Raw genomic sequence first — 14,067 nt, 5'->3', positions numbered from 1 at the left:
ATATAGTGAGTTTTTATACATTGTGTTATTGGTTTATCATTGGTTTTTATTTAATTGAGTTTTCTACATTGTGTTATAGGTTATGATCATTGTGTTTTACAATCGTTACACATATTAAAGATAAAATTTAAAACAAAAAATACGTCATTTTGTCTGAAACACAAATAAAAACTATTAATACTGAAAAACATAAAAGCAACCATAAAATTTGAAAACTTGCCATGCGATGAAACACAAATCTGAAAAACATAAAATTAATTTAAGAGGAATTAGCAATTCAAATAAATAACTATTATTAATACTATTAAATTTGAAATACTATTAAAGAAACAAGTTCACGAAATTCGGGATTCAAAATTTGTATTAAGAAGATTGAGGGTAGAAATTTAATTTAAATAAAAAATATATACTCTATAAAAGCAACCCTAATCTAATCAAAGAACAATATGTGTTTCATTTGCTTTGGAAGCTTTCTAAGACCATCCGTCACGATTTCTTCTTGTGCAAGTGTAGATAACTCGACCATATAATGCATTGTTAACGATATGTTGTTGACATGAATCGACTTGAAATACGATTGTGAATTTCACACCGTATAGGTTTTCAAGGTGGAGACGAAAAGTGTAAAAGAAAAAAAAATTTTTGTTATGAGGAGATGAACAAGATATTCAAAAATCTTGATCATCTTCTCGACCACAAAAGCTATTCTTTTCCACATTTCGATGTCACCTTGTAAACTAATATGGCGTGAGACGACAATCATATTTTGAGTTGATTCACATCAACAACATTTCTCACTTCCATCCAGGGGCGTAGACAGCTTTTGGGAACGGGTTTGGCCGAACTGGTATACAATTTTATTTTAGTGTTATAAATTCGTCTATTTCGACATTGCGCGTGTATAAATTTTGACAAAGAACCCGAAGAAATGTTTACACTAACCCGTAGAAACTTTGACAACGAACCTTAAATCATATTTCAATTAATTTAACTTATTTTTGCTATTTATATTATGTAACTCGACTCGAACTGCTTAAGCGGACCGGACAGAAAAAACCGAACTTTAGTGATAGACAATCAGTGATCCGTCTCTCGGAAATTTGACTAGAAAATCAATTTTTCAATAGACATAATGATTATTGGGATCATGTTAAAGATAGATTTGAATAGGAAATCATTTTTTCAACATTACGAATGTTTTTCGAACAAGAAACTCACACAAACTCTAAATCAACATTAAACCGTTTTGACCTTTTTTCTTTCTAAATCTCGAGCTCAACTCGTGTGTTGTTTTTTTACCTCGAGCTCAACCCGTGTGTTGTTTTTTAAGCTCGTGCGTTGCCTTGGGCTCGACTCTTCATTATTTTTAATTAATTTTTATATGTTTTTAATTATTTTTATATATATTGAGAAAACTATAAATGATCTTAAACTTGGCTCGAGCTCGTATAGTGCCTTAAACACTATACATTTTACAAAATAATACATTTTAATACGACATAAATAAAAATTAAAAATCCACATGGCTCGTTAATACTCAGCAAGCCTAAATAGCTTCCAATTGTTCGGGCCCGATAACTAAAAACAACTCTTTATCGATCCGAGCTCGAGTAGCCCTCGAACAACTCGACTCGTTTACATTACACCCCGAGCCCCCGACCACCCTAAAACGAGAAAACTAAAAGTAAATATCGTAACAAACCCAGAACTAAAGAACCTATACCATAAACAAGCTTAACATCCACTCGAGCTTGTATATGAAGTGAGAAATTAACTAATACATCTAAATAAAATAAAAAAATTAATTTTAAAAATACACAACACTCGTTAAGGCTCGACGAGCTTCCCATACAACGCTCGAGTTCAGACTCGATAACTAAAACGAGTGTTGTTAACGTCTTTTATCGATTCGAGCTCGATAAATCAAAAACTAGATCATCAAGTTTGCTTTAGCATTGTGAATGCTCTAAAACGCTGTGTTCCCGAGTTCATTTAAGAAAAGAAAGGCAAGGAAAAGAAAATTTTATTTTCTTATCTTTTCTTTTGGTATCCCCTCTTTTGCTTCAGCTTATTTTCCTTCCTAATCTTTCCAATTTGAAAAGATACAAATTCTTTTATTTTACTCATCATTTTCTCTCCCTCCCCTCATTTTCTTTCTTTAAATGAAACTCGGAAATACCTCTTTTAAATTTTCCTTCCTTAAATGAAACTCGATAACATGACATGTCTTTTCCATCTCTCTTTTTCCTTCCTTTTCCTTTCTTAAATGAGAAACTCGTTAACACATGTTTTTTCCGTCACTCCTTTTACTTCCTTTTCCTTTCTTAAACGAAACTCTTAACAACAACCACCACCAAATACAGTTATAGTTATTATTCTCCGTCAGTCATTCAACCGTCACCGGAAAGATAAGATGATGATAGATCTCGGCCCATTCTCCGACGACAAATTCGACGCTAAGAAATGGATAAACAGCGCGTGTCAGTCACGTCACCCTCAGGATCCGTTAGACAAGCACTTAGTGGATCTGGAAATGAAGCTTCAGATGATGTCAGAGGAGATCGCCGCTTCGTTAGAGGAACAGAGCTCCGCAGCGATCCTACGCGTGCCACGAGCCACGCGTGACGTCATCCGGTTACGAGATGACGCGGTTTCGCTCCGTCAGAACGTTGCGGCGATACTGCTTAAGCTTAAAAAAGTAAGATCGCAGTGTTTAATTTGTTATTATAAGTGTTTAATTTGTTATTATGTTTGAAATTGTTATAGGAGGCTAGTTTTGTAATGCTGTTTCAGTTATGGTGCTAAATTAGGGTTTATAGAATCAAAATGTTCTTCAGTAAGCTCAATAGTAAGATCTCAGTATAGATTGTGATATATTGTTGTTGTAGTTGTTTAATTAGGTTTTAGGTTTGGACATGTTATTGGATTGTATAGATTTGGTGTGGTTTTAGGTGTTTTGCACGGTGTTATTGTGTATAGATGCTAGTTTTGTAATGCTGTTTCGGTTTTGGTGTTAAATTAGGGTTTATAGATCTACATTTGCCAGTATTGTAGCTTTAGAGTCAAAATGTTCTTCAGTAAGCTAAAAAAGGTAAGATCTCAGTGTTTAATTTGATATTAGGTATAATATGTTTTTATTTTGCAATGCTGTTAAATTAGGGTTTATAGAATCAGTGTTGATTGCTAATATATTATTGTTGCAGTTGTTTAATTTGTTGTTAGGTTTGAAATTGTCATGGTTTGTATAGATTTGGTGTAATTTTAGGTGTTTTAGGCGGTGATTTTGTAGATAGATGCTAGTTTTGTAATGCTGTTTCAGTTTTAGGTGTTTGGGTTTATAGAATCAAAATGTTCTTCAGTAAGCTTAACAGTAAGATCTTAGTGTTAATTGTTGATATATTGTTGTTGTAATTGTTTAATTTTTAATTTGTAGTTAGGTTTGAAATTGTATTGGATTATTATATAGATTTGGTGTGGTTTTATGTATCTCACACAGTGCTTTTGTAGAGAGATGCTGATTTTGCAATGCTGTTTCATTTTGCTGTTAAATTAGGGTCTATATATTTGTGAATGTACTAATCACCTTACAGTTTGTATTGTAGCTTTTGAATCAAAATGTCATTCAGTAAAGCATTATTTGTGCATTTAGGTTGATGTATGATAAAAGACATTTGGTATGATCATCATTGTAACTAATTAAAACTTTTAATAAATTGAGCAAGTATAAGTTAAAGTATAGCAATTGAGTTCAATGTCAGATATATCTAACATTTCTTAGTGAGTAATACTGTAACTCTTATTGTGATATCTATAGGCTGAGGGTTCAGCAGCAGAATCGATAGCCACCCTTGCTAAAGTTGATACTGTGAAGCAGAGAATGGAAGCTGCCTATGAAACACTGCAGGTTGAGTTATTGATCATTCATTTGAATTTATCAGCTACTTTTCCTTAATTTTGTGTTTTGTTTTATTATTTTGTCACTATAATATTTCAGAATTTTGATTTTCTTTATTTATAGGATGCTGCAGGGCTGACTCAATTAAGCTCCACTGTGGAGGACGTTTTTGCAAGTAATGATCTTCCCCGTGCAGCAGAAACATTGGCCAACATGAGGCGTTGCTTGAATGCTGTCGGGGAGGTAAATATCAACTCACTGCACATATATCATTTTATATTATAGGTCCCAATATTTATTAATATGGTTTTACTTTATCTTTTTTTCTTTCAGGTTGCTGAATTTGCCAATATTAGAAAGCAGCTTGAAGTCTTGGAGGACAGACTGGACTCAATGGTTCAACCCCGCCTAACAGATGCAATAACTAATTGCAAGGTGTAATTCAAAAATTCAAGTTTTTGAATAAAAGTTATAATGTGGCACCTATATTTATTTGTTTTTCCTGTTTTTAGGTTAATACTGCCCAAGATTTGAGGGAAATTCTCATTCGGATCGGAAGATACAAGTCATTGGAGAATCACTATACCAAAGTTCACTTAAAGTTTATAAGGAAGCTATGGGAAGATTATGAGCTAAAACAACGTACTAAGACTGGAAGCGAAAGGAATCAAGCTGAAAGTATTTCAAGTTCCCATGATTATCAACCAAGTTTGCCTACAGTTACATTTCCCAGCTGGCTGCCGAGTTTTTATGATGAATTGTTACTTTATCTTGAACAAGAATGGAAATGGTAAAGGTTTTCTTCTTCATTCTTGATTTCAGCATACTAAATTTGTCCTGATATCAGTTTTTAGGATTATGGTATACACGTTGACTATTTTATGGTCAAAGCTTGACTTGTATGACTAATTTTGTTATACTTTTCAGGTCTATGCTTGCGTTTCCAGACGATTACAAGACTCTTGTCCCAAAGCTATTAATTGAAGCAATGGTGGCCATTGGTGCTAGTTTTGTTTCCCGCATCAACCTTGCAACAGGAGATGTAGTCCCTGAAACCAAAGCATTAGGAAAAGGTTGCAATCTGAAAATCTTTTTGATGTTTAAGTTTGTATACATCACATGCAATATGTTACTATTCATATCGTAAACTAAAATATGCTGCATTATCACAATCTTAGCTTTCATGTTATTGTTTCAGGTGTATTGGATATCTTATCTGGGGACATGCCAAAAGGTGTTAAAGTGCAGACAAAGCATTTAGATGCATTAATTGATTTACACAACATGACAGGCAGTTTTGCGAGAAATGTACAACACCTTTTTGGGGAATCGGATCTTAACGTTTTGAGGGACACCCTTAAGGCAATCTACCTCCCTTATGAATCATACAAGCAAAGGTAAATTCCCACATCCCTTTACTATATTGTTCCACATTTTAACTATCATATGTTTATGTTTCTGTTTATGTTTATGTTCATGTTCTAGATATGGACAAATGGAGCGTGTTACCCTCTCAGCAGAGATCTCAGCCATTGATCTGAGAGGAGCAGTTACTCGTGGTGTTGGTGCACAAGGCATTGAACTCAGTGAAACCGTTAGAAGAATGGAAGAATCAATCCCACAAGTCATTGTACTTCTAGAAGCATCGGTTGACAGATGCATCAGCTTTACTGGTGGCTCAGAAGCTGATGAGCTCGTTCTAGCCCTTGATGATGTCATGCTACAGTTCATTTCAACCCTACAAGAAATCCTAAAAACCCTAAGAGTTGTATGTGGTGTTGATGTCGCCCCGGATAGTTTAAAGAAGGAAGCAGGCTCTGAGAAAAGAGACGGGGCCCGCAAGTTTGAGTTGTCAAGTGAGGAAGAATGGTCTTATGTTCAAAGTGCATTGCAAATATTAACGGTTGCGGATTGTTTGTCGAGCCGATCTGCGGTTTTTGAAGCTTCATTGAGAGCTATACTTGCTAGATTGAATACAAATTTGTCTTCTGCTGTGTTCGGGACAAGTATTAACCCGAATTCTACACATGAGACTCTTGATGGACATGGAGATTTATCTATGGCAGGAAGGGCTGCGTTAGATGTGGCTGCATTAAGGCTGTTTGATGCTCCAGAGAAAGCACAAAAGCTTTTTAATTTGTTGGAGCAGGTACACACTTTTACTTTTTATAATTGTTGTTGAGGTGGCAAGATGAGTGGGTTTGTTGGGTTGGGTGCCGAGGAGGCTTGTAAACGACCTGAGCAAACACGAACACGACATATTTGTGATGGTTGGTTTATTAAGAAAACGTGCGTGTTCGTGTTCGTATATTAAAAAAATGTGTGTTCATGTTCGTTTGTTTTTTAAATAAACGAACATAAATGAATCAACATAACTAGACATAGATGAACAAGAGCGAACACCAACTAAAAATTGAACGCAAACATCAATCTGCCGGGCCTAAAAATTCAGAAAACTAGACTAAATTGTATTGGGTAGTACTGGTATATAAATGCAAGAAACTGAACGGACTTAAACACACGCAAACTAACGAACATAACGAGCGTAACGGAATGAACATAAACGAATGTTCACGAACATTAATGAACGAATGTGGCATGTTCATGTTTATTCATTTAACTAAATGATCAAAAAATCTTGTTTCGTGTCTGTTCGGCTATTAAATAAGCGAAATTCCCACCGAACAGTTCATGAAAGGTTCGCTAAACGTTCGGTTTGTTTACAAGCCTAGTGATGAGTCAAAACGGGCTCAGATTCTGTCTAATTTTACTTTTTTCTTTATAAATATTTTTCGTATTAGTTTTGATTGCTAAAACAATATTATTACAGTAATAATATAAATCTTTAGTTTAAACAATTTAGGTGATTGTATGGATTAGAATAAAACAGGTTCAGATCAGTTTAGATAATTTTGTACCCGCTGGATTGAGTTTGGCCAAAAAAAATGTTCTATTTATAATTTTTTTCTTGTATATATTGTGTCAACATGGCTACATAAAATATATTATTTTAATAAGAAACTAAGTTCTCTAGTAGTATGATCGAGTAGGTTACATTAAAAACACACTTTGGAGTTTTGGGCGACTTTTCACCCATTTGATATACTTCCTTTTAAGCTCGGTTTTTCCATTTTAATCTGCATTTGTTTCTAACTATGCATATATTTGATATACAAAAAATAACATATTTTATATTTCAACAGTCGAAAGATCCACGGTTCCATGCACTTCCAGTTGCATCTCAAAGAGTTTCAGCATTTGTGGACACAGTAAATGAACTTGTATACGACGTGCTAATATCCAAAGTAAGAAAGCAGTTTAACGGTGTAGCAAATCTGCCCATTTGGTCATCTGTAGAAGAACAAACCGCTTTTCACCTACCAAGCTTTAGCGCATACGCTCAATCATATGTCACAACTGTTGGTGAATACCTTCTCACTTTACCCCAACAGTTAGAGCCACTCGCTGAAACCATTTCTAACAACGATGCCAATGCTGAGGAGGCACAGTTCTTTGCAACAGAATGGATGTTTAAGGTAACACTCATTTTCTTATTTGTTTGGTATACGCATAAAATATTAAATAATGTTTACCATAGTACCAGACTTGATCAAATAAAAGTTACAAACATAAAGTTGCGAGTTACTACTTCAGTACCACTAGTGAACTATCTCGTGTAGCCCAGAAAGTTCATAATATTAAATGGTTACACACATATTATTTACAGTATAAGGGGTGAACTTGGAACTAAAAAAATCATTTATTAATATTATTTTTGTACTGACAATGAATAGAAGTTTAATTCACATAACCAACACTACTCTATATTAATGTAGGTTGCTGAAGGAGCTGCGGCTTTATTTATGGAGCAACTACGAGGTATCCAATATATAACCGATCGTGGAGCACAACAGCTGTCGGTGGATATTGAGTACTTGAGTAATGTATTGTCGGCGTTGTCAATGCCAATTCCTCTGATTTTGGCCACATTTCACACTTGCTTATCAACCTCACGAGATCAACTCAAAGATGTCATTAAAAATGATTCAGAAAGTCTTCATATCCCCACGGCTAATCTTGTTTTCAAGATGCGACGTGTGAATCTCGAGTGAGAACAGATTAAGAAACTGTTTTGTTTGTTACCGAACAATGTAATTTTGCGTATGACATTAAACATTTACAGTGTATTTGATGAGGTTTTTACATACATCGTATATCGTTAGTGATAACAATTTGTTGACACATTAATCATATGCATAAGACGTAGTGTTTGTAATTTGTGTTAGAATAAAAAGGTGATCGATGCCAATGAGAATTTTATTAACGACACTGATGTGTTTTAGATACCGAATTTATGGAGTTCAAAAGAAACGAGCTTCCGGAGCCTAGAGGTTGTTTTGATTTCCTTAGCTTAGAATATTTTTGTGGCCCGAAACCAAAATCGAACTCTAGCTCGGTTCAGTTTTCACATCAAAAACCCATCGCTTATCGGTTTTGATTTTGAGTTCTTGGTTTAGTTCCTCGGTTCGATAATGGCTAAATGTTTAATTGTTTGACCAAATGGAAAAATTGATAACCCAATCTCTCTATAAACAGACTATCGTGATGAACGTTAGTGAGTGAAAAAGTGTGTTACGTCACTGCCTACGAGGCGGTGGGACTCTAAGTGACTCATTAAAAGCGTGTAGGCTGTAACGGACTAATGGTTTAGTTAAAACAATATAAATAAAGTAAAAACGGAAACAAAGGAGGGTATGGTGTGTAATTGTTTGATTGGCTACAAAAATCAAACTAACTCGCTCACACTTGTTACCAAGGCAACGCCCCCTTCAATGATTGGTTGATGTGGAAGTTGTGACATCTGCCCTGATCCGACCCGACCCAGGTACCCGTTTCTCTTATCCGATCTCTTTCTTTTATGATTTAATATTTATTTATACTTATATTTTACTTTTAATAATAATATATATATATTTTCCTTCCCGCCTCTCTCTCTCTTTCTTTCCGCCGTCCCATCCCTCTTCTCTCTTTCCGCCTTCTGTTCCCTCTTGTCGCTGTCCCGCCCTTAAGCCTTGTTTCCTCTTTTTCTTCTAACTCTTTGCTTGTCCTTTGGTTCTTCCCGCCTAAGGATGTCTGCAGCTCCACGCGCCAGACTCCTTACATAGGAAGCCTGCGTGAAGACATCTTGTTCCTGCGATGCGTGAAGAGAACTCTTCTCGCAGCGCGCTAAGAATGCATGTTCTTCCCGCAATGCGCTAAGAATGTATGTTCTTCCCGCGATGCGCTTAGAATTCTTGTTCTTCACGCAGCACGCGAAGGATTTGTGATTCTTCCCGCAGTGCGCTAAGGATTGTTGTGCCAGCCTTCGCGCTCGCGCACTCAGCCTTCCCGCGCTTAACCCTTTGAGTTTTTCTTCTGTTTAATCTAGCCGTTTGCTTTTGTGTTGTCTTATCTTTTGTGTTGTTGACCTAATCTGCTTTATGTCTGAATAGTTACTTTCGGCGCAGCATGCGCACCAACCCCATTGGTTGGCAGATAAAGTGACTGACATTATCTTTTGAGATCTGCTTTTGCCATGCTTGACCAGTACCTTTATCTGACCTGCCCATGCCTTTTTACTGTTCGCTGTCAGCTTTATCTTGCCCTCTGCAGCTGCCATATCTTTTGATATCTTTACTTTTCAGAACTTTTTACCGTTGATATCTTTTCTTTTACTTTTTGAAATCTTTTCCCCTTTTTCTAGGGTTTATGTCTCCTAGGGTTTTCCTATAAATAATAATAATATTTTCATAACACATCACACACAAACACTTAATCTCTCTTATTATCTCTTCCTCCCTTTTTGCTCTCTGCCGTTGTCCTCCTGCCGTCTCCTCTCTTGCCTCCGTCTTCCTCCCTGTTCTTCCCTGCTTTTCCGGTAATATATATATATTATATAATAATTTACTTATTAATTATGCTAACTTATTATCTAGACTTAAAACAGATCATTAAAACAACAATCTTATTTATAGGTTAACTTGTGCTTGTTTAAAGTTGGTTCTTGCTTTATCTTACACCGCATCGTTTATCAAGTGAGTTATCTCGTATCTAATCCCTTTTTATTTTAAATGCTTTGGGATGTTCATGTGTTCATACAAAACTTGAGTCTTAAACTGTTTATGAACTTTAGTCGCGCAGTATCCCATGTGTTGAGGACGTAGACTTGGCTGTTTATTTGTATGTGTGGATCATTAACCGTATTGACGGTCTATTCCGCAGTTTTCATGGTACCATTAGATGAACACGGGAGAACTATCGTTTATGATTTTCTCTTTTGTATACACATGCACAGTTAGTCTTGTTTGTGAGCTCAATTGTGAGCACTGGCAGTCTTGTCTCTTAGAGTTGGTCCCGATCAGATTACACCCTTGTTGAAAACCAGACATACACATGTTGCGCGCAGATTTATTGTTATCTATGTATTGTATTAAACTTGATTTCTCACCAACACGCAAGTGTTTGACGTTTATTTTAACACATGTTCAGGTTTGCAGTAGCTGTTTTGGAGCTTGTGGACACGTAGGACGTTTTTACTTTTGGACCTAAAATTAAAATGTATCAAGACAAGTTAATGTTGTTTGAATGTTATAATTTATAATATATTGATTTATGTTTGATTTATGTTCTTTATTTTCCCCGCTGCGCGTGCGCGATAAAATGTGTATTAATAAATATTGACACCAATAGTGTCACGAGTAATGAAACAATATGTGGCGCCCCGATGTATAATCCGCCTTTGGTCGGGGTGTTACAGATTGGTATCAGAGCTCGTTGACTTTAGGATAGGTGGTTAGACGTAACGGCCTAGAATACCTAAGAGTCCCTTCTCGCGCATGAGAGAAATCTCATGTTTGCGCGCTTATTGTTAATTACTCGTTATTTATGAATATGCTCGCACTTGCGCAGTATATGATTTTATGTTTTATTCCGCGATATTTCGATTTTTGTGAATTTCGATTTTTATTGATTTTACTTACATATTCGTTTGTTGGGATTGAAAATCCGAAAAGTCATGGTGATACATGAATAGTTGATTTTCAATTTCCATTTACGATTATGTTCTGAGGTTGGAGACTTGAAAAGTCATGGTGATACATGAATTGTCAACCTCCAATACTCATTTTCTTGTATATTTTATATTGAAGATTGGAAAGTCATGGTGATACATGAATCGTCAATCTCCAATACTCGTTTACTCGTATATTTTAAATTGGGAATTCGGAAAGTCATGGTGATACATGAATTGTCGATTTCTGATTCGAATTTGTTACCTTTATTAAGTCTGCATTTAGGGTCATTTATTTTACTTTAACTTTTGATAGTATCTAACTCCGTGAAACCAAGCTTTTCGAGGTTAAACTTTGTGCTAAAACTAAGATATTAACTAAAATTAAAATTTTTATAGAATGCCTCCGCTATCTCGCCGATTTCAGAGAAGAGAAGCCTCGCGCATGCGTAGACAGCAACGTTCCCAGGAAATGGCCGCCGCAATAGCCCAAGCCTTGAGCCAAAACAATACCAATACCTCCAGTTATAACATTAAATCCTTCAACGCGGGTAACCCTCCAAAGTTCACAGGTCTCGAAGGAGCCACCGTGATGCTCCAGTGGCTCGAGAAGATAGAAAACACTTTCCTTCACACCCAATGCCCCTCAGAAAGACGAACCCTATATGCTTCCAGTGTCCTGGAATCCAGAGCGCTTACATGGTGGAATGGAGTAGCCCATGCGCGTGGCGCAGAAGCTGCTTCTAGCATGACATGGGAGGAATTCAAGGAAATTCTTACGCGAGAATTCTGCCCTCCCAACGAAATTAAGCGCCTGGAGGAAGAATTCTGGAACTTGAAGCAATACAGCGGTGAAGCGCGCGAGTACGCGACGCGCTTCCACGAGCTAAGCTTACTGGTCCCTCACCTTGTTACCCCTTCACGCCGAGCAATCGAGAAATTCCTTGGGGGTCTCCCCATGGAAATTCAAGATTCTGTATGGGCCAGAAACCCAGTTACCCTCTCTGACGCCATTGAGTTGGCCGCTGTGCTCAGCGACAACCATGTCAGAGCAGGAACCCTGTTCCTGCGGGGATCTGAGAAGACCAAACCCACCAAAACTGCCCCTGAACCCGCAGAAACCAAACCTGAACCCTCAAACCGTAACAACCTCAAGCGCAGGCGCAAGGCCTATGCGCTTACCAACCCGCCCATTGTCCAGCAACCCGCATACCAACCCCCAGTTTACGCGCCTAACCCTCTGTCAGCCTACCCAACTCCCCCTGTAGTTCACAACTATGCCCTAACCAATCCAGCACTCCCTGCCCCGCCTCCTAAGAAACCTTACACAGGAAACCATCCCTTTTGCCCAACCTGTAGATTTCACCACCCAACCCAAACCCCGTGTCGACTTTGTAACCGATGTGGCCGTACTGGTCACACTGCTGAGAACTGTAGAGTCCTTCTCGCCAATCCGATTGCGCCAACACCACCAGTCTACCCGCAGAACCCACAACCAACCTACCAAAACCCACGACCCAGATCGTGCTTTAACTGCGGTGATCCCAGTCATTTCCGGAACGCGTGCCCGAGACTGCAAGTGCAAATCACACAAGCGAATCCGGTGAACCAGATTTCGAACCAAGTGACGCGTGGACGAGCTTTTAACATAACCGCGCACCAAGCGCAAGCGAATAATGACGTAGTTAATGGTACATTTTTACTTAACGGATTTTATGCTTCTGTACTTTTTGATACTGGCGCCGATCGAAGCTTTATCTCTCGCGCCTTCGAGCAGAAGCTTGCGCGACCGCGCAACGATTTAAAAGAAGATTTTTCAGTTGAATTGGCTAACGGTGAAACTGTTTTAATTAACTCGGTGATTAAAGATTGTACGCTTAATCTTAACGAAAACGATTTTCTGATCGACCTCATCCCTATGCCTCTTGGAAGCTTTGATGTTATTATTGGTATGGACTGGCTCTCGAAGAATCGCGCCGAAGTTAATTGCGCCAAGAAGTTGATTCGCATTCCTCGAGAAAATGGTGACCTTCACATCTACGGCGAAAAACCCTCCAGTGGTCTTAAACTTATGTCTTGCGCCGAAGCCCAAAGACTCTTGCGGAAGAAGTGTATTGCATTTCTAGCCCATGTGGTTAATCCTGCTGAAGAGAAGAAGCTTCGCGATATCCCTGTTGTGCGTGATTTCCCTGAAGTTTTTCCTGATGATCTTCCTGGTATCCCTCCCGCTCGTGAAGTCGAGTTTCGTATTGATCTTGTCCCTGGCGCTTCCCCCGTGGCTAAATCTCCTTATCGTCTTGCACCCGCTGAGATGCAAGAATTGGCAAGCCAACTTCAAGAGTTGACTGCTAAAGGATTCATTCGCCCTAGCTCTTCGCCCTGGGGTGCTCCGGTGTTGTTCGTTAAAAAGAAAGATGGATCGTTTCGCATGTGTATTGATTACCGCGAGTTGAACAAACTCACCATTAAAAACCGGTATCCCTTACCGCGTATTGACGACCTCTTTGATCAACTCCAAGGTGCCTCTTGTTTCTCGAAGATTGATCTCCGCTCTGGCTATCATCAGTTGCGCATCCGCGATGAAGATGTTCCGAAAACTGCTTTTCGAACTCGTTATGGCCATTTTGAATTCTTGGTCATGTCCTTCGGTCTAACCAACGCACCCGCCGTTTTCATGGATCTTATGAATCGGGTGTGTAGGCCTTTCTTGGATAAATTCGTGATCGTGTTTATCGATGATGTTCTGGTGTATTCTAAGACCAAGGCCGAGCACGAGCAACATCTTCGGTTGGTGTTGCAAAAGCTCCGAACCGAGCAGCTCTATGCTAAGCTTTCCAAGTGTGAATTTTGGTCGGATGAAGTACAGTTTCTTGGCCATGTTGTTAACAAGATGGGTATTCATGTTGACCCATCCAAAATTGAAGCAATCAAGAACTGGATTACGCCATCCTCTCCTTCTGAGATCCGTTCCTTTCTGGGCTTAGCTGGTTATTACCGGCGCTTCATTTCGAACTTCTCGAAGATCGCTTTGCCTTTAACAGCTCTGACGCACAAAGGTAAACCGTATATTTGGGGCTCGAAGCAAGAAGAAGCCTTTCTAACGCTCAAGCGTTTGTTGTGTGAA

The 14,067-nt window shown here is 38.1% G+C and overlaps 1 protein-coding gene across 1 annotated transcript; it reads left to right on the top strand.

The window, feature by feature from the left end:
* Window positions 1-2,409: 2,409 nt before the first annotated feature.
* Window positions 2,410-8,138, top strand: LOC143552248 (conserved oligomeric Golgi complex subunit 7-like). The gene is made up of 10 exons (XM_077042518.1): window positions 2,410-2,698; window positions 3,815-3,904; window positions 4,019-4,138; window positions 4,229-4,330; window positions 4,408-4,685; window positions 4,823-4,968; window positions 5,094-5,292; window positions 5,381-6,044; window positions 7,099-7,431; window positions 7,732-8,138. The coding sequence occupies exons 1-10, from the start codon at window positions 2,414-2,416 to the stop codon at window positions 8,005-8,007; spliced, it is 2,493 nt and encodes an 830-aa protein (XP_076898633.1). The 5' UTR covers window positions 2,410-2,413; the 3' UTR covers window positions 8,008-8,138.
* Window positions 8,139-14,067: the final 5,929 nt, after the last annotated feature.

This window comes from Bidens hawaiensis, unplaced genomic scaffold (genome assembly GCF_021521415.1).
Source record: "Bidens hawaiensis isolate Kalapana, Puna unplaced genomic scaffold, B.hawaiensis_p1.1 tig00016829_1, whole genome shotgun sequence".
Taxonomy (NCBI): domain Eukaryota; kingdom Viridiplantae; phylum Streptophyta; class Magnoliopsida; order Asterales; family Asteraceae; genus Bidens; species Bidens hawaiensis.
Note: the sequence above shows the minus strand (reverse complement) of the source record. Positions and strands in the feature narration are given on the sequence as shown.

Coding starts and splice junctions, on each gene's coding strand:
- LOC143552248 (XM_077042518.1), top strand. CDS start 2,414: ATGATGATAGATCTCGGCCCATTCTCCGACGACAAATTCGACGCTAAG. Junction 3,905..4,018: donor CTGCCTATGAAACACTGCAG/GTTGAGTTATTG, acceptor CTTTATTTATAG/GATGCTGCAGGGCTGACTCA. Junction 4,139..4,228: donor GCTTGAATGCTGTCGGGGAG/GTAAATATCAAC, acceptor TTTTTCTTTCAG/GTTGCTGAATTTGCCAATAT.